The sequence below is a fragment of the Heterocephalus glaber genome, unplaced genomic scaffold (assembly GCF_053883595.1).
Source record: "Heterocephalus glaber isolate CG9 unplaced genomic scaffold, H.glaber_assembly_v1.0 deba00001472, whole genome shotgun sequence".
Classification (NCBI taxonomy): Eukaryota; Metazoa; Chordata; class Mammalia; order Rodentia; family Bathyergidae; genus Heterocephalus; species Heterocephalus glaber.
In genome coordinates, this window is record NW_028258315.1 from 96,192,538 (window position 1) to 96,212,176 (window position 19,639).

The 19,639-nt window shown below is 45.9% G+C and overlaps 1 protein-coding gene across 9 annotated transcripts in view; it reads left to right on the forward strand.

The window, feature by feature from the left end:
• The window catches only part of Ptprg (protein tyrosine phosphatase receptor type G), a 674,743-nt gene that overhangs the window by 498,540 nt on the left and 156,564 nt on the right, over positions 1–19,639 (forward strand). For all 9 annotated transcript variants that reach the window (XM_087181616.1, XM_087181619.1, XM_087181612.1 and 6 more), the window contains one exon: positions 18,847–18,913. In XM_087181616.1, the coding sequence (XP_087037742.1) occupies positions 18,847–18,913 (67 nt within the window). The remainder of the gene's footprint in view (positions 1–18,846; positions 18,914–19,639) is intronic.

The following is a 19,639-nucleotide window of genomic DNA, read 5'->3' on the forward strand; positions in this document are numbered from 1 at the left end:
CTGTAAATACCAGTGCACAACATAGATTAAGACCACACTAGGGAATTTTTTCATATGAATTGAGTTTTGAGTAAAGTATGGCACATATTATAGTGAAAGTTTTCCTAACTGATCTTGTAAAAGAAAGGAAATGTGCAAACTACGTATCTGGTGACTGCATATTAATATGCCTTGCAGAACTGGTTACACTGACCAAAACTATGAATCAAAATAAAACACAAACATTTATTTATTCATTCATTCCCCAACCTCTTCATCCATCCATTACATTTCTGTTGAGCACCTACTTGTGCCATCTATCATACTAAGTACTTACTGTTTTCTCACTCTCTTAGCACAGGAGGAAAGAGATTTTAATCAGTGCCTTATAGAAGCTTTAGCATCTGTTGGGAGTAAACCAGTGGAAAGCTCTTCCTTCTTCCACAAGCTCTACAGTGGAAAACATGCAAGTTAGCCATTACTGCCTCCCAGCTAAATTCATGTTTCTTCGCCCAGCTTGGTGAGACTGGAACCCACCCCTGTACATGATTCTCCTTTGGCAGCTGGCGGAGTGTTATGCTCTGTCCGTAGAGGGTGCTAGTGCTTCTGCCTGCTTCCTTGTTTTGGTTTTCTTGTTGCTGAGACAAAATACCCAACACCCAAAGTTAAAAGAGAAGTGGTTTATTGTAGCTCACAGTTTGTAGAGGTTTCAGTCCGTAGTTGGCTGGTTCCAAGGAGTAGTGACATACGTGGCAGAGGGTCATCAAGAAGGAAGAACAGTCCATGGCAAAGCATGCAGTCGGAAGGCAGCAGGCAAGGACAGCAGCAAAAGCAGCAGCCTGCCTCTCCCTTTTATCCTTTCCAGGCTTCCTGCCTTTTGGCTGGTGCCCTCCACACCCAGGGTGGGCCTTCCCCAATCCCAGCATCACATCTTTAATTCCAATATCACACATCCTAGATCCATCCACCTGGGAAAAGCCCCGCCTCTGCCTGCATGAGGCTATGGGGGACATTTAGACACAAGCCATCACATTCCACTCCTGCCTTCCGAAAGACTCCTGTGCCTCCTTTTATGCCAAAGCCATTTAGTCCGTCTCTAAGAGTTGCCAAAGTCCTGACATTTTCAGCATTGCTGAAAAGTCCAAGTCTAAAGTCTCCTCTGAGATTTAAGGCAGACTCTTAGGTGGGAGCCCCTGTGCAGATGAAAAAAAAGTTAAACACTTGCCTCATACAATGGCACAAGATAGACATTTCCATTCCAAAAGGTACAAAGAGGGGGATGGAAAGGAACAGGACCAAAGCAAGTCCAGAATCCAGGAGGGCAACATTAAGTCTTGTAGTTAGTTCCATGTTCAGCATCTGGGGCAATCTGTAGCGAGATGGGAATGAGCTGCAAAGGGCTGGGGGCTCCACCCCTGTGGCACTGCTGCTGTTCTTGCACCTCCCATGGCTTCTCTCTTGGCCTGGCTCTGCTCCCTCCTTGCATCTCTTTTCCTCCCTCTTTCCCTCAGATGACCCACATTCCTGGCTTCTCCTAACTTCTGGGGTCTCCACTGTACCTTCAGCTTCATACACAGCCCTCTCGGGGGCACACCGCCTGGCCTCACAGGCCTTCTTCTAAAAGCTGGGAGGAAGCCTTCCTCACCGAACAAGTCTTGCATTTGCATCTGCCTAAAACCCGCACTACATGGATCACGCCAAGGTCCGCTGCCAGCTGGGCCCACCAGGAGAAATGGCCCAGCAGCACACCCTCTGGCGTCCTGCCTGCTGGGGGTTGCACATTTCTGTGACATCCGTGCTCTCTCCAAAGTGTGAAGGTCAGCTTTGCGGGAGAGCCCTCTGCTGAGTCCCCTGTTTCTTCCTTCCGCTCACTCTCTTCTAGGGATCATGTCTCTCTGTGCACTAGCTTTCCCCACGCTCCCTAGGACCATCTTTTTCCCCTATTTGGATGTCAGCCCCCGATCACTTGTTAGCACTTCTTTGTATTAAATTTTCAGAGTTTGAATTAGTGGTGTGGTTTCTGTTTCCCAGGGGGACCCTCAGTGAAGAAGGAGTAAGAGAAAAAGCCATCTATGCAATGAATTAATTGCCCAACTCCTGACCAGCACCCTGTTTTCTTCATGCTTAATAACCAACTTTATTTCGGTATAGATTACATCAGACATCCCATAATCAGGTGCTGAATATTCTCACCAGCATGATTGCATTGAGCACAAAATAAGTAAATGTCCTTTTATGCCTCCGTAATATGAAGGCGTTTATCCACTCAGCAGAGATTTATTCAGCAGTGTCTGCATGCTTGGCTCTGGAGTAGGTGCTAAAAAAGGAATGATACTCAAGCCCTGCCTTGTGAGTTTCTCAGGGTAGCAGGACCTCCGTGTGTGAGCAGTTAGCCAACAGGGCAGTGGAGTTTGCACGACAGTGTAAGGTCCCATTAGCATTTGTATTGCTGCATATTCTGGGTTGAGCAGTGTTGCAGAACACCCGTATTCTGTTCTGTACAATCCATTCACATTTCTAAATGCCTGGGCGTTCATTGTCTTTTCAATTGTTTTCCATTTTCTCTGCATACACAGTACTTGGTGGTAGGAATTGCAAAGGCTATAAATTGGTAGGTCCTCTGTGAACAATGAAAATAGTTTATGACACCAGATCTTTGAAATGGGGTCTGAATATGAACACTTTGGGACTCTAGCAGAGGCCTCTTTTACTGTGTAAATAACTGGCAGCCAGCCACGCAGGTTGAAGCTGAGATGCTGTGTGGAGTGTCCTTGGTTTGGAGTTGGGAGGGCCTCAGGTGAAGCAGTTCAGTTTGGGACCTTCACACAGGCAAGGATGTAGGAGCCAGATCGAGGGTGTCCAGTATCTCTGTGTACCGGCCCACTCTACAGAATATTTCAGACATTATCCTCCCAGAATTGTCCTAGTGAATCCCTCAAGTGGAATTGTGTTCTCTCCCTTGTGGTTCTTATAGAGAAGTGAAATCAGATTGAAAGGCAGTACCTTTCTCTGGAGCTCTGAGCCATGGCTGAAGGGAATGCTCTGGAATTCAGCAGACCAGCTGTTAAGCGTGTGCTTTGAGGATACTGCTCCTGGAACATGCTCGACCTCGATCAGTCTGGGGAAATGCTGCTGGGTGGTCTAGTGTGTCTTCCTCTGAGATACTGGCAGTATGGTGTAGCCTACGGAAGCTTCTCTGCTAAGTCCTGAAATCAAAGGTTCCTGTTGTTTTCTAACTTCCTGAGTCCTCCCTCCGTCTGTCAGTTTTCCTAGTTATCTTGCTTTCCTTACACTGATCAGGGAACATGACTATTGTTTCCGTCTAGCTGTCTTCCTCAAAGCTCTCACCTATGCGTGTATGTGCACACGCATGTGAATCTGTATGACTTTTTAATGATCTTCTTGTGGTCCCTGCCATCCTTAGGGACTTGGAGCCTGGAAGGAAAGTTGTGGACATGAGCATAGGGCTCTTGTGGGGAAGGCAGTGGCTCGCCTTGGACCAGAAGGACTTCTAGCTTTGGGGACACCCCCTCCTCCCAGCTCTAACTGCTGTTAAACCTCTCCTTCTCTTGACACGTTGGCTGCCAGAGCCGTTGGGTAAGGATGTTTACTTGTTCTTTCTTCCTGCAAGGCTTCTTGTGGATAAAGAGAGGTAATTAATTACTGTAATATAAACCAGTGTACTGTAGTATGTTGCCCCTTAAAGCACCAGCTAGATAATAACTGTTAAAATTCGGTGCAAGAGTAGATCACTGCCTGGAGTGGGATTGCTCTGTTTGGTTGTTGGAGAGGCCATAGTAGAAACCACGTGATCTTGGTGTTCAGAAGCCCTGCTGGTGAAATGCAGGAGGTGCACATGGCACCAGGTTAAGCTGGAAGCCCTGCCACATACCCAAGGTGTGAGTTCATGTCTGTAAGTAGGGGTCCCCAAAGAGTGAAAAGAACCCCCAAGTTGGCAGCAGATACCTATCTGTCTGTCTGCCCCAGCTGTCACTTCGGGGTGCATTTCTTCAGGTCTGTCTGCCTGTCCACACTGACGTGTCACCTAAAATCCCACTGCAGTGTGGAGAATCATGCACATCACAATTCATGGGAAAAGTAGTCCTTCCTGTCTGAGAGCCGAATCCACTCTGGACCTACTTGAGAAAAAGGCTTCTCATGCTTAGCAAACATTTTCTAGTGTTCCTCACCCGGGCCAGGGGGAGGCCGGGCTCTCACATCCACTGAGATATTCAGTGTTGGCATCTGGTGTCCCCATCCTGCTCTTTGTAGGAGAAGCAGACTAAAGATTGGTTGTACAGGAAACGGCCATTTACCAGCCACCAAGAAACCACACTCAGGAGAGTGCGTCAGAAACCCGATGACAGCTGGACGCACTTGGTCTGTGCTGAAATACTTGCTGTGATTTAGTAATGTGTAAATTATTTACTAGTTCAGTGTTTAATAAAAACATGCCAGATCTGATATGCACATAGGTCAGAAATCACAAAATTCCAACATCAAATTTTGTAATTATCCATCATTGTCAATATTCAAAATATATCCACATTTGAATATAATAACTTTCAAAAACTTTTTTGTGGTTCTGAAAGTAATCATGCCTGTGTAGATTTCAAACAAGATGAAGCTCTAATGAGGAGAAGGTGAAATGTGGATGCCTTTGATCCCACCTTCTAGAATGAATGGATGTTTGCTCTTTCTGCTGTCACAGTTTCAAAAGCATTTATAAATACGTTACCTAAATAAGATGAAACTCAATTATAAAGTGGTTCTGACCCTAGAAATATGTCCTAGCATGTCTGGGTGTAAGCAGACACAGATTTTCCTTAACATTTTTTAACCACTGCAGACTGTTAAGCTGGATGGTGATACCATCATTTATTTAACTAATTAGCTACTAATGGATATTTCAGTAGTTTCAGTTTTTCACTCCTGTAGTGAACACACTGAAGGGTTGTAGTCACTTGGTTGTACCCATACCCTCTTTGCAAGTTATTTTCTTTATATTAATTCTTGAAAGTAGATTTCCTACCTCTGCGAATATACTTAGTTTTAATTGTAAAAGCCTATTGCACCATCCTAACCAAGCACGCCAACACCCGGATGGGCTATCACCCTGGGCATTTCCTGTTTGGCATCATTGTTGTAACTCTCAGGGTTCTTGTGGTATTAGCAAGTCTTTTTCCTTAGCTGGTGTCCTTTACATATGGTAGATTTTTAAGTGATCGAGAAAGTCAGTAAGAAAAAGGACTGTTGACACCTATGAAGTTCATTTTATTTTTTTAAAATTTTTTAATTTATATATTAATTGGTACATTTTAGGCATACAATACATTTACATTTATCATGGGTGCTTGTACCTGTACATGATGTATCTTAGTTCTTATTTTTTCCCCATTACCTGTGCACCCTTCACCCCCACCACCCTTCCCTCTTTACATAGACTTTGTTTCCATTTTTTTTTCTTTCTCATAATTTTTCCTTTCCCCTTCCCCTCCTGCCACCCCTATACCTTTGAACCTTTTCCAATTTCAAATTATCAGTTATTCATTTTAATCATTTTCACCCTTATTACACTTTCATTTTCTCACACTAGAAAAACTATTCGGTATTTACACATGTGTGTCCTATTTATTTCATTTAAGAGGATGGCCATTTAGCTATAAATGCCTCTAGTTTCTTGTTCTTTATGGCTGAGTAGTACTCCATTTTATAAAAACACATCATCTTTATCCAGTTTCCAGTTTATGAAGTTAATTTTAAAAGTCACTGTTTTTAAACCCAAAACGCACTGGTAATTTCCACTCTTGGGCTAGTAGTAGGGGACAGAGCCTTGCTGACATGGGACTCAGCTGAATGCTTCAGTTGTACCAAGGTGTACTCAAAGCTTATAGATTTCTAGGGCATCCAGAAAATAATAGATTTTCAGACCATCATCACGTTTGCCTCTTCTCTTATCATCCTACCTCCTGATTATTCTGTACCCTAGTGGCCTGACTACCAACAAGACAGAATGTTCGTCTCCCACAGGGTTCAGTAGAGGTGGTGTACAGGGTCCCTACAATTTGCAGATAACCTTCCTATTGGCTTATCTTTTCAGCATTAATGCAGATGACTAAAAATCACATACATAAAATTCTCCTTTCCCTCAGGAGATTAAAAAGAGTGTTTATCTTTGGTGCAGACTCCCATCTGAAATTGTATTCTGTAGTATATATCAACAGATTTTCAAGGGGTTGGGAATATAACCGGGTGGGTTACTTCTCCATGAAACATTATTGATAAGGAAGAAAAGAAGCAAAACTCACATCTGCTCTCTACTGGGAAGTTAAACCCAAAGAAGAGAATTAGTATATTGCTTATATATCTGCTTGAAGTCAGCATGATTAATTCCTTAACAGTGCCTAACAATTTCAAGTTAGATTAGAGGGTCTAACTCTTGCAGACCTGGTGTTGATTGAGCCAAGACACATTCTGATAGCGGGAGAGAATGGGATCAAGAAGGTGTTTTAAAAAAATGAGCATGCAGGCTGGGGCTGTAGCTCAGTGCAGAGCAGAGCATGTGCTTAGCATGGACAAGGCCCTGGGTTCAGTCCCCGGCATAGTGCTGCACCCCAAGTTACTATTTTTGTTTAGCAGTCAAGCAATCCAGGAACTGTGGAGACAGCCAGTATCTTGAGAGGCGTATTCACTCACTAGGTTGTTGTATCAGTTCTCATACCAGCTGACAGGTTAATGCTGTGTCTGTTTGCAAGTGAGGGAGCCTAGTGTCTCGGAAGTGACTTTCCCAAGGTCATCGTCTGGCAGGGGTCAGGAACTCGAGCCTGGGGGCTGGTGCTGCTCACACGTGCCTGGGATGGGGAGCCTGTCTGGCCCCCATGCCCACGGGGTGGGTGCTGACCCTGGGCACATGCCTTTGGGCACCATTGGAATAAAGTCCAAATTCATTGTCACTGCAGTGCTGCTTCCTTTCCTGATGTGCTTTATTATTGAAAACCCTCTTTCCATAAACTGCATCAGCGGGGCAGTGGGTTCTAAAGCACAAAGATAAAGTTTTCTGCCAGCATGTCATTAGATGAATCGAGCATGGTATATGCATATGATGGGATTCTCTACCGCAGTAACAGTGAGCTACTGATGCACAGAAAACGTGGGTGAGAGTCACCCGCGTGGTGATGACGGAAAGCAGTTGCAACAAGGGACTGGTTATGACCCATGTCATGGTGGGTATGTGTGGACTATGGGGGTCTGACTGGAGGAGTTAGAGGACTCGTAAGATATTGGAAATGTCTGTCTTTACCCAGCTGAGGTTGATGGATATGTACAGTATGAAAATTCACCCAGATGCAAGTGGGCTTAGGATTTGTGTATTTGTTTTGTGTTATGTCTCAATTAAAACTTGAGTTGAAAAGTAAATCACAGCTGAGCATGGTGATATCCACCTGTGATCCCACCGATGCCGAGGCAGGAGGATCACAAACTCAAGTGCAGCCTGTGTAACTTAGCGACTTAACAAGACCTTGTCTCAAGATAAAAAATAACCCAAAGGTCTGGGGATGTAGCTCAGTGCAGAGGGCCTGGGTTCGGTCCGTATTGTGCAAAAGAAAAAACAAAGGTGAAGGTAAACCACTGTCTACACTTCATCTGTGGCCTCAGTGTTCACAGATAAACGAGGACCTTTTTGTCTTTGAGTTTCTTAGTGAGACCTCTTGTTGCCACCCAACTTAAATGTGGGTCAGCTACTTGGCAACCTTGAGAAGCTAGAAGGCAATAATTTAAAAAATCATTTTGAAGTTTCAGAGAAAGCAATTTATATGTCACACTACACCACACACACTGTTGGGCAGAGTGCTCTGCACAAACCTGTTCCTTCTGTGACCTCAGCACGGGAGCTGACAGAGGAGCATTCTCAGCAGAGAGTGGCAGGGCAGAGCCCTACAGGCGGTGAAATGCACAGAGCGCCCCAGGAAGAGGCAGGAGGCCCGTGGGTGCTGGCAGTGACCCGTGGGAGGCACCGATAGAATCTGGAGGTGGGGCGAGCCCACACCTGGAGAGCTGTGGCCCAGGCGTGTGTTGGCATTAGATCACCATACTCACTGGCTCTCATCCTGCCCAGTGTCAGAGTCATGTGGAGAGCTTTTAAATCCAGCTGCCCCTGCCACACTGTAGGAGTCCTCAGTTCTGTCATCGTTTCGGTTTGGGCCTTTAGTTTTCAGCTTACAAGGGTGACTGTGGTGGGCAGGATGTGAACCCCTGGTCTGTTACACAGGAAAGGAACTGAGGACGCGCAGAGGGAGCAGTGCGACCAGTGGGGGAAGGTGTTGGAAGTGGCTTGAGTTCAGGGTGGCGGTGGCCCAGACTGGAATTAGGGTGGAGCAGTTGGAGAGGAGGGGATACAAATTCAAGACCCGGGAGCAGGATCTTCAGAATTTCTGAAGCATTGGATGTGGGAATGACAAGAAAGGGAAGAATCAAAATTACTCCCAGGTTTGAAGATTTGGTCTGCTGGGCGAAAATATCACACCATTTATTGAAACGAAAGATTTGGAGATGCAGGATCAGGGTGGTGGTGAGGGGTCGTGATGGACCGAATGTAGCTCAGCACAGTTGGTCTGTCTGTAAGTGGAAGTCAGGGTGTGTTGGGTCTTTGTGTGTATCTGTGTGTGCCTGGAGTTCCCAGCCGGGCATGCTGGTCTCCATGGGAGAAGGGCTGCAAGCCACCGTGTTTGGAATCTTAGATGTATAAGGGACTGTGCTACAGACTCACTCCGGCCTCTTCCCGGTCCCGTGAGATTAGGAGTAATCCCCATTCTGCAGATGAGGAAACTGAGGCAAAACTAGATTGTAGTGGCCTTTCTCAGAATTGCATAACTGTTAAGTAGAAGAGCAGGGAGTCTTTCAACTTGGTTTCAAAAATCCTGCCCTTAACCACTGCTGTCTTACGTACCCAACTCATCATGCTGGAAATGACCTGATTGCATTCAGTGCCGAGAGATCCATGTATGCTTTTTAGAGGGAATTACATGTTCCCAGGTCCTTGTCAACTGCACGTTGGGGTGATAAGCCTCTCCCTGGTTAAATGTCACCTCTGTCTTGCGTCTCCCACTGGGGCCGTTTTTCCAACTGCACTATGAGAGGAATTGAAAGCACCAGAGCACTGTTGCTTAAATAAGTAGACTGCATGGTCTGTGGAGAAGTCATATTATTTTCTCAAAGGAGAGAAAGTTGGCCCAGTGAGGCAGTGATTGCTGGGAACAAACTTTCTGGTTTTCCATTTTGTTCTGCTACAAATGGCGCTTTCCATCAATCAAGGCCCAGTGGGAGAGAGTGTCTTCCCGCATTGCAGTTTAATTTTATCCTCTGTTAAACTCAGGTGCATTTTAAATACAAGCCAAACTGTTCAGTTGGTACTAATCTGAGTCCTCTCTGTGATGGAGCTGGACTTCATTTTAACTGTCTCTTACTGGAGAGGAATTCCTCTAATTAGTGGATTAATGGATGTCTGTCCCCTGAAATAATCTACTTGTAGCCCCAGAAATGTTGCTTAACTAAGAGTCTTAAGTCCAATGCTCAAATAGCTTTAATGGTCACCCTGAGATCAGTTTTCAGGGTTTGTATGTGAGTGATGTGCAGAGTTCTGGACAGGTGACAGAGTTGTTTCAGAGGACGCTGATGTGGACCCAAGTCTCTCCCCTTCAGGCAGTGGCCTAGGGGGTGGCCATGAGGTACTGCTTAGAAGAGTGAATTGATGCCTAATCAATCTTCAGAGGTGACATTCATGGAGCAATCACTCAGTGCTGCAGAGTAAATACTGAATAGGAATTCCCCGTCCAAAACTCTGCCTCCTGTGTGGTGTTTGCTCACCGTGAACCTGGAGCCTGGGCTGCTCCTGCTGCCGTACTGCGGCCTGCATCTTGCTCTGGAGCGCCGTTTGTGCGCCAGGCATTAGGTTTCACATGGTAGTGTCCTGGTTTTCTGTTCACTTAAACATAAGTTACTGAAAATTCTTTGTCTCACAACTGATTATGGATGTTTATTTGCTCCTTGTGGGGGTTGCTCATCATTTTTGCCAGATTTGTCTGATTGGAAAGCTATCCTCTGAACACACTGCTTCTCCCCCGACTCCAGAGGCCGTGGCAGAGCAGAGCTGCTGAGGTCCAGGAAAGGCGAGGGCCTGCTCGGGCCGGGGACAGCCTTTGGAGAGCCGAGGACAGGATAGGACGGGACAGGAGGCCCTCGTCCTAGGTCACACTAGACTGCTGGCTCCCTCGGGAGGAACAGTGATTTGTTCAGTGCCATATCCTGTTCCACTGTCCAGGTCCTACCCCATGGTTGTCTCTTGCTGTGTAAACAAATTGCTACAAACCTCGCCACTTAAAACAGTACACGTGTTGTCGCCCATATTCCATGGGTCCTGTGACTCAAGGGTTCTCACCAGGCTGCAGACAGGTCAGCTGGGCTGAGGGGGTGTCTAGAAGTTCCTCTGGGACCCGTCCACTTTCCAGCTCACTCAGGGTGTGGGCAGCACTCAGATCCTCGGGGGCTGGTTGACTGAGGAGCTCAGTTATCCCTTAGCTGCTGGCCAGAGGCCACCTGTGGTTCCTTGTCATGTGACCCCCAGCTGGACCCCTTCCTCCGCCAGAGCATGCAATCTCAGCACAGTGGGAGTGTTACCTCCTTCCTACTGGATGGAGTTTGAACTTTCCTGTATCCGAATCACAGAAGTGATGTCCCATTGCCTTTGCTTCATTTACTGGATTAAAGTAAGCCTCTCCATCCAGCCCACCCTCAGGGGGAGACTACACGGGGCCTGAACCCCTGGAGTCAGAGCTCAAACTGAGGTCCAGTTAGAGTCAGCACCACGGTCTGCAGTAGACCCTCATATTTGTTGAGAGAATGAGCTTAAGAGCTGAGTCTTACAGTGTGGGCTCTGAGCACTATCAGAACCCCTCCCACGCTGTCACCTCTTTATACAAACTGTCAGGTCATTTTTAACATTGAGTTTGTGTGTGTGTGTGTGTGTGTGTGTGTATGTGTGTGTATGTGTGTGTGCGTGTGTGTGTGCGCATATGTGCTTGGAATTGAACTCAGGGCCTTGCACATGCCAGGCAAGTGCTCTACCACTGAGCCGCAGCCCAATTTTAATATTTTATATATGATACCAGTTGGACACTTACCTAGTCTTCAGCCAGAGCATCTAATAATGCAAAGTGATGACCTTAGCTATTCCGGAGGAGGCATTTTTCCAGCAGAAGGATCAGTCTGGCAACCCCTGTGATCCTATATGCCTCGTCTCTTATATTTCTCTTGCTGCATTTGTGGTAGAGATTTCAAGCAGTCCCCATACAGCACTTTCTGGATTCGAGTCTTTTGTAAATGGAGTACCCCGAGTAGCTTTTTGCTGCAACAGAATGAAAAAGCAAAGGTGAGAGTTCATGTCTAATGTGTTTTGGTTGAAGTCACTTGCTACGCATGGAAACAGTCGGCTCTGCTTTCTCCCCTAAGCTTTTGATATTGTTGGGGCTTTTCAGTGCATGGCAGGATTATTAACAAGGGAAAGTCAGAATTGTCCAGCACCACACACCGCATCGAGAGAAACTTGCAGGCAGAGTCACTGAACCTGAAGTAAGCTTCTTTTGCCCCAGGTTCCCCCAGACCTCATACTTTTTTTCTTTTTAATTCAAAGGTCATGACAATATCAGTATGAAATGGTTTGGATTGTAGCTTAAGACTGTAGGTCATCCTTTGCTAGGATGGAACTTCTTTGGTTCTTTCTGGTTCAGCAGAACCCTTTTACTTTGAGAAGATCGCCAAGGATGAGACAGGGGGTTCAGGGACCCTGTTAGGTGCTGGTGTAAAGACCTCCCTATTGCTGTCTTGGCTGTGAGGCAGAGAGCCTTAGAAATGTAGCCGACAAACATCCCCATGTGGCCCCTATAGAAAGTACCGTTAGCCAGATGTCCTGGTCTGCCTACCACTCCCTCCATGTGCTTTTGCTGTGAGACGGAGTGTTGGGTGAATTCAGAGCCAGAGCGATGGAATTGTGTACCTAACCCAGAACGGTGTGATAGCCATGGAAATAAGAAATCTCTATGGCAGTGACAGCGAGACTAGCTTCTGGCATCACCTGCAACTGAACAAGCCTGCTCCCGGCCTTGCTGGTACCCTACAGGGGCTGGGTTTCCAGTAGTGGAAAGTACCAAGGCACATCCGACAGGAGGACAGGCAGATGGGCACAGAGAAGGGTGGGTTTAAGTAGAACAAGGGCACAGAGTTTCTTTCCCCAGTGGCTCTCTCTGGCTCCTCCTCACCTCAGTTCCCTAGAGGTGTGTAACTGGTGAATCTGCTAGTTTCCACCAGTATTCTGAAGCCACGGTGAGTAAGCCATGTCAGTGCTCAGCTCCACTTGGGGCTGGGGGGTGAATCCTATTAGCATTTATAATTGTGTTTCCTTCTCATATTAGTCCTCCCCATGGTGGAGGAATTAGGAGCTTTCCCCTCTGCGGAGTCTGCCTCTGTCGGTGCTGGAAAGGGGTGATGATGATCCCAGGCCGCTCCTTCCCCTCTGCCTGGGCCGGTTCTCCACTGAGGGCCTTGGCGGTGCTGTGCCTATCTGTCAGAGGAGGCTCGGCGGGGATCCTGGGATTGTGGGAGTCAGAACTGAAGCCAGCCTCCAGGCCATGAATCCACACATGGTTACTTGGGCCCTCAGAGGATGAAGCTGTTCTGCAGGGCTCCTTTCCTCTGCCACACCTCCCTCCCTCCAAACCGGGTTCACGCTTGCTTGCCCCTCTGACACTATTGGGTGGCAAATTTGGGGTGCTAAATGCACCCACACTCTGATTGTGTTTTGGGGATCTTGACAGTCAGGAGTGGAGAAAGTGACTTTGGATGTCAAGGGGGAAGAAAGAAAAGTTACACTGGGAAAGTAATATTCCTGTACAAGAGCCAGGAAGGGGAGGGTGTTTCCAGTGTAGCTCAGCAGTCAGTGGTTTAATGCTGCAGCCGTCTTCTTGAGCACAGAGAGGCTGCCTAAGTGGTCAGTGCCCTGGCAAGGCTAACTGAAGTACACTGGTGTGAGCAGGGCCAGCTCACAAATGGCTTGTAGCAGGAAGTTCTTGACAGCAGTTTAACCCAAAATCTAGTGAATGGCAACCCAGGTGTTGGATTCTGAGTGAAAGAAGCCATGGTGTCCTCTGTGTGTGGCCAGTTAGGTCAGAGACACAGAGGAGAAGAGAGGCCAGTGTGAAATCAATGGGATGAAAAGCACTCGCCTTTGTCCTGCTCAGGAGCTTGAGTGTCTGAAGCCACAGTTACCTGCTACCATCAGGGAGGATGGATCATCGTCATGCAACGCAGGAGGGGCGTGCAGAGGGTCTGGCCCAGCTGTTTGTCACATTCCCCTGCAGCCATGGTCAGTGTGGTGGCCATCTCCCCTCAGCGGGCATAAATCCTTCCTCTCACAAGGGTGTATTGGCCGGGTGTGACATTTATGGGACTAAAGGAGCAGCTGGCGATGTCGGATTCGAGGCAAGTAGGTTGTCTTGGCCATCCTATTTAGCAGATGGCCAGGACTTAATAGATCAAAAATTGTTAGAATCCATGACAAGGGCCAAATGGCACAGGGGACAGGAAAATGAAATGGCTGTGCAGATCTGGATGTGGGTACATGCGGTCTGATGCGGCCTCGGGCCTCTGTCTCCCTTGGCTTCGGGCAGGAGTAAATGCAGGTCTTCTTGTAGAACCTGGACTATAAGCATATGTCTATGTATTATTGATAAGTTGACCACTAATTTCATAATTGGTTGGATCCATATGGTGAGCTATTATTTGAAAATTAGATTTTACAGAGTTTAAATTTGATCAGCATGTATGTGTATTTGGCCTGTAGTCCAGACCTACAGGCCATAGTGTTCGCACTGCCAGTGTCCCTATGTATTTTGGATTTACTGAAAGACAACAACTGGAAAGCTTTAACCCACAGCCCTCTGTCAGGTTCGTATGCCATCCTTTTGTAGATGACTAATGCTATGAAAGCTGCTCTAAAATGGAAGTGCCAGGAGCAAAGGTCTGTGATGAGAGCCCAACATGATGGGCGGGGGGGGGGGGTGTTCTATTTCTTTTAGTCCATTTTAAGCTCATTTGTGCAACTGCTGCCTTCTCAATATTACTGCGTAACTCCTTTGATCTTAAAGTAGAAGGAAGCAAGTTTTAAGAGCCAGGAAAACTCTTTGTGAGGCTTTAAAAGGAGCAGAATATTATAAAATCAAGTGGATGTCAAATAAAACATAAATTTGGATCTTCAGAAATTTGAGCTCAAAGAGGTATTACTTTGAGAGCCAAACACATTGAGAAAATCAGCGATAAAAATGCTGTTGTTCAACATTCATTTACATTTGCGCATTTAGGTTAGCTTGTTGCCCAATTTTACCCACCTCTTTGTGGGTGCTACTTTTGTATTCAGCATTATAGTCTGTGCTGTATTGTGTCTGAGAACACTGTGAAACTGGGTCCCTGTTGTACAGAGGAGAGCATGCAGCTTCAGGGGTGCATGCCTGATTCAGAATTCTCCTTTTCCACCCTGTCTTGGCCTCCTCTAACCTGGGCGGAGAGCAGAATGTAAATGCATGTTGTTAAGACACTGTTCTCCACTGTCATCATAGTAAAAGCTGCCAAATTGCTTAGCTTATGTTCACGATTTTTTTAAGTGGCAAATTGATTGAAATAGTGGAAGGGATTATTTCAGTTAGGGTTGTGCCTCACTGGAACAAATCTACTTATTAGCATGCGATTTGGATTCCCCACCCTGAGTTCTGGAAGCAAGATGCAGACAAGAGAATGGAGAGAATGAGCTCAGTATTATTAGTAAGTTTCTCTGACAAGCTAACAAACTCTACTTTCTCTCTCTTTCTCCTCATTCATCTTAGGAACCCCAGCTATACACACCAGCAATAGAGGTCATCCAGCCAAATGGACAGTGTAGCAGGCTTGCCATTTATAGGGTTGTTTAGAATATAGGATCAGGTCTTTGAGCTCAAATGAGGCCACGTCTCAGTTTTGCACACAGCGATGCTGTGATCACAAGTGAACAGAAATTGAACTTGGATTAGGCTGCCTGGTTATTTTCCTCTTGTGTGGCCTGCAGATACTATCTGTAGGTGTCAGTCATGCAAGATGAGGAACACTTTCTTTGAGCCTTCACATCATCAGAAAATACCTATGGATTAAAGGGTGCCCCAGTGGAAAAACATCTCAGTGTGCGTGGAACAGGAGAGCACCGTAATCCCCCTCATCTGCAGGGGAGACCTGAACACAGATGTTGCTAAGCTCAGTGTTACTGTGTTTTTCTTATATATACACAGCTGTGGTAAAGTTTAATTTATATGCAGTATTAGTCACAGTAAGGAATTTACAACAAGTAGAACAATATACTGTAACAAATTTGCCAGCCTCAAGACTCTTGCATTTTGGGGTTGCTATAAAGTAAGATAAGGGTTCCTGGAACACAGCATGGTGACATCATGATGGCTGGTCTGATTACCCAGAGCGCTCCGCAGTGCCTGAGGGACAGGTCGCTGGTGCAACGTGAACACACTGGGCAGAGGGATGCTTTCTGTTCTGGACACGGAGAGCGGGAGGGCATGAGATTGCATCATGCTAGTGAAGACTGTGCACAGCGTAGAACTTGTTTTGTTTCTGAACTTTTCCATTTAAAGTTTTCAGGCCACAGTCAGCCATAGATAACTGAGGCTGCAGAACCCTAAATCAGGGATGTGGCTGGATCAGCGTGTCTTGGAAATGTGCCGTAGTTCAGGATGGGTGACAGCTTTGGAGGAGTACATAAACTCATCGGGCTTACACTATGCAGTCTTACTGAGAAACCTTTGGGGAAAAGCATAAGCAAAAATTATACTTGTTAAGAAAATTATTAATATAGCCTGTGTCTTATCTGCTCCTTATACACACTTTTAGAGGCTGTTAAATTTTACTGTATAATACATGATGCGAGTTAGCTATAAGAACAATCTTTTTATTATTTCCTAATTCTGTAGAGTGGCAGGTAGAAATGGCTGGGGCTGTTCAGCTGGGTCTCCCCAGCAGAGGCCAGAGGCCCCTGTGGACACACTGGCCTGCCTGGTGGGTGCACCTAGAGGACCTCAGCTGTGACTGATGGATCTGCTCCCCGTGCTGTCTCACCCTCCAGTGGGCTACCTTGGGCTTCCTCACCTGGTGACCCTTGGATTCCAAAAGCCCTGTGAGCCTCTGTCTGCATCTACTCCCTAATTTCTCCTTTGCCAAAGCAAGTCATGTGGACAAACCTAGTTTCAAAGGGAGGTGAAGTTGATACACACTTTTGATGGAGAAGTGGCAAGGTCCAATTGTGAAGAGTGTAAGTGGCAAGGATGGGAGGAATCTGGGGCCACTTTAGGGCCTCCCACAGGTACTAGAGTAAACCGGCAGGAGTGTCTCCACCAGATTGAATCAGAGACCGCGTGCTAATCAGTTTTCTGTCACTGTAACAAAATACCTGAGGTGAGTAGCTTACAAAGGAAAAGGTTGCTTTTGGTTCACAGTTGTGGATGTTTCACTCCATGATCAGTTGGCCCTATTCCATGGACTGGAGTGAAGGCAGCACCTTGTGGGAGTGTGTGGCAGAGCAAAGTGGCTCACCTCTGAAGCCAGGGAGCCAGCAGAGCCTTGAGTCCTGCAGTTCCTTTCAAGCATATGCCCCCAATAACCTAAATACCTTGTGAGGCCCCTTGTCCTAAAGGTGCCACCCCTCGCAGTAGTACCTTGCAGTAGTGCCTTTGGGGACACTCATCCAAACCGTAGTACTTTTTTTACCTATAACTTCAGTGTGACAAGGGATTCTTCCCTAGGCTCTTACTTTATTCTATTCTGGACTTTGGATGCATAGCCGCAATAGTGGTTAGATTGTCTTTTTTTTTTTTTTTTTTGGATTGTCTAGTTTTGCCTTCTTGTGTTGTGACTTCTTTTTTGACCACATTTGGATCACTGACTTGCTATGGCACAAACAGAAGTTCTTCAGGTACCATTTTGCTTTTGTGTATTCAGTTGGTGTTCATCTTTCAAGAGTGCTTCATGCCTCGGTGAGTGTATTAAACTCCTTCCTGGCTTGAGCTTCTTCTCAGGCAATTTGGAGACATACTCAACGACTCCCGAACTTCTGTCCCTATGATTGTTACACTGCGTCCCTATTCACTGATTCTTTTTTTCCCCATACCTGTAATGTTTATGACATACTACCAAGTTTCATGTTGTTTTACTAGTCTGTGCATAATGGTACCTGTTTTCTGAATTGGGCATAACTCGGGGCTCCAGACATTCAGAGGTAATCCCTGTTAACTCCTGAAGCATCTGTCTCACTAGGGCTGCCAACTTTCCCCTCTGCACCACTGACCTACCCAGCCAGGCAGTTTTTCTTAGATGAGTTTTACTCGTCTAGTGTCATAGAGTATTTAGCAGCAGTTCTGTCCTCTACCCATTTGATGCTTGTAGCTCCTCCTCTCCTCTTTCCCCTCCATCCCTACTTGTGACACCCAAAAGTGTCTCTGGGTGTGGCCACTTGTCCCCTTAGAGAGCAGAATGCCCTCAGCTGACAACCACTGCCTTCAGCTGGAGCTGCTGAAGCAGAAGACAGGAGGAAAAGTGTGAAGTGTGGGTTATCATCAGAGAGCAAGCTAGGTCAGGCAGAGAGTCTATAAGGGTAGGAAGGAGTGTTATAATTTCACCTAGGGACAGCTCTGGATTCCTCTGAATTAACTAACATGAAACATCAAATTGAGTCTTGCTACACATTGAGCGATTCATCAACATCTCAACTTCATTATGTTAGGAGTGGATTAATGGTAAATATTCTCCCTGAAGGGGGAACAAAGTGGGTAGGAGCTATGCTGACCACAGATAATGGATTTTGAAAAGCTCCTTATTTTGGAAAAAATTAAACACAAAAGTGGAGAAAATATGTCATGACCCATGCTGTGCTTATCACCCAAGGTCATAGTGATGGATGGATTTGCGACTTGCCCTGCATCTGTGCCTCTCTCACGCCCCCTGCTGTCCACTCGGGTCATTTTGAAGCAAATTCCCAGCATCATTTCATTTATTTGTAAACATTTCAGGGTATAGCTCGGAGAAAGTACCTAAAAATGATCATTGTAATTTGGTGGTGAAATTTTAATCTTCAAATGAAGGCAAGAGTGAGAATTTCTGCTAAGAAGTATGGGAAAGTCAGTGGGATTTAGGCCAAATAGGCTCTGCTTTGGGGGCATCAAAAGGCCCAGCAGAACGTGAAGGTGGAGACACTGTCTCTTTGAGCTGCTCTCCCGCTGTCTCGCTTTGAGCATCTCCTACAGATGGCCCTTCTACCGTGGGATTTTTTCACAGGGGGCTGGGATCCTGACAAAGGAGGACAGGCTGGCCGGGAACTGATGCATTTTCTAAGAAGGAAGGGAAAAAAATCACCAGAAGGTATTGAAATATTCAGTCAGTGATGGATTGCTCTCTGATGACTTTCAATGACTTTTTAGCCGATCAGGCCCCACTTTTAATAAAACGAAGCAGGAAGAAAGTCTCGCAGTTGCTTTTTAAGATTTTGCTAGGACTGTGGTATTTCTCTCCTGTTATAATGTATTCTGAGAAGTTTCTTTCTTTTGATTTAGACCTCCTCACTTGGTTTTATTGTGTCATAAATCTCCTACATTTGGTGAGAGCTATGGTATATGTGAGACCTACACAACTTGCTAGATAACATCTGTTTTCCCCCTTCTCTTTAGAAGATTAAACTGAGACTGTTGTGTTTGATGCCAGAATAGATTTAACCACTCATGTTTTCTTTACATGTAGGTCAGTCCGAGGGACAATTCTGCACTGGATCCCATTATCCATGGGCTGAAGGGAGTTGTTCATCATGGTGAGTAAGCCACATACACTTCCTTTGCTGGAATGGGAAGGGCTCGGATCTCCACCTAAAGGAAGCAGGTTATCTTGCAGAGGACAGCGATGACACCCATCCCTCATGTGCTGATGGTGAAGGGCACTGGACCCACTATTTGATGGGTAAAGAGCATGCCCATATATCACCCGCAAATGGATCTGGGTTAACAGCCAGCCGTTTGTTTCTCTTCAGGTACCACTTTGAATGCATATGTTGTAAATCAAATGCCCTGAGATGTGCTATATTATTCTTAAATGTTGAACCTGTCATTTGTCTCATCTCTCTCCTAAAAATATTCTTCTTTGAAGTGTCCTTTCACGTATAATTTTTTTGATTTGCTTCTGAGATTTAGGGGACAAAAATAAGTAGCCAAGACAAGCCATTAAGCATTACAGCATGGGGTTCAACATCGTCACGCAGCTGGTAGGACAGGAAAGGCACAAAGCTAGGAGAGAAAGTAAGATAAATGAGCTCTGTCTTTTCCAACTGGTTTTTATTGGAGGAATTTTCCTGCAACTTTATTATCAGCAATGCATCATTACCCGTGCTATCAGGATCCTCGAATTTCGAAAGTACCCTTGTCACAGTAAGGTGTGGAATCTAGATCTAATGTAATGATTTGCAAAGTTTTAATAATCTAATTAGAATTCCAAAGACATTGACAGAAATAGCATTAGTAACCATAATGAATTTCCCTTCATT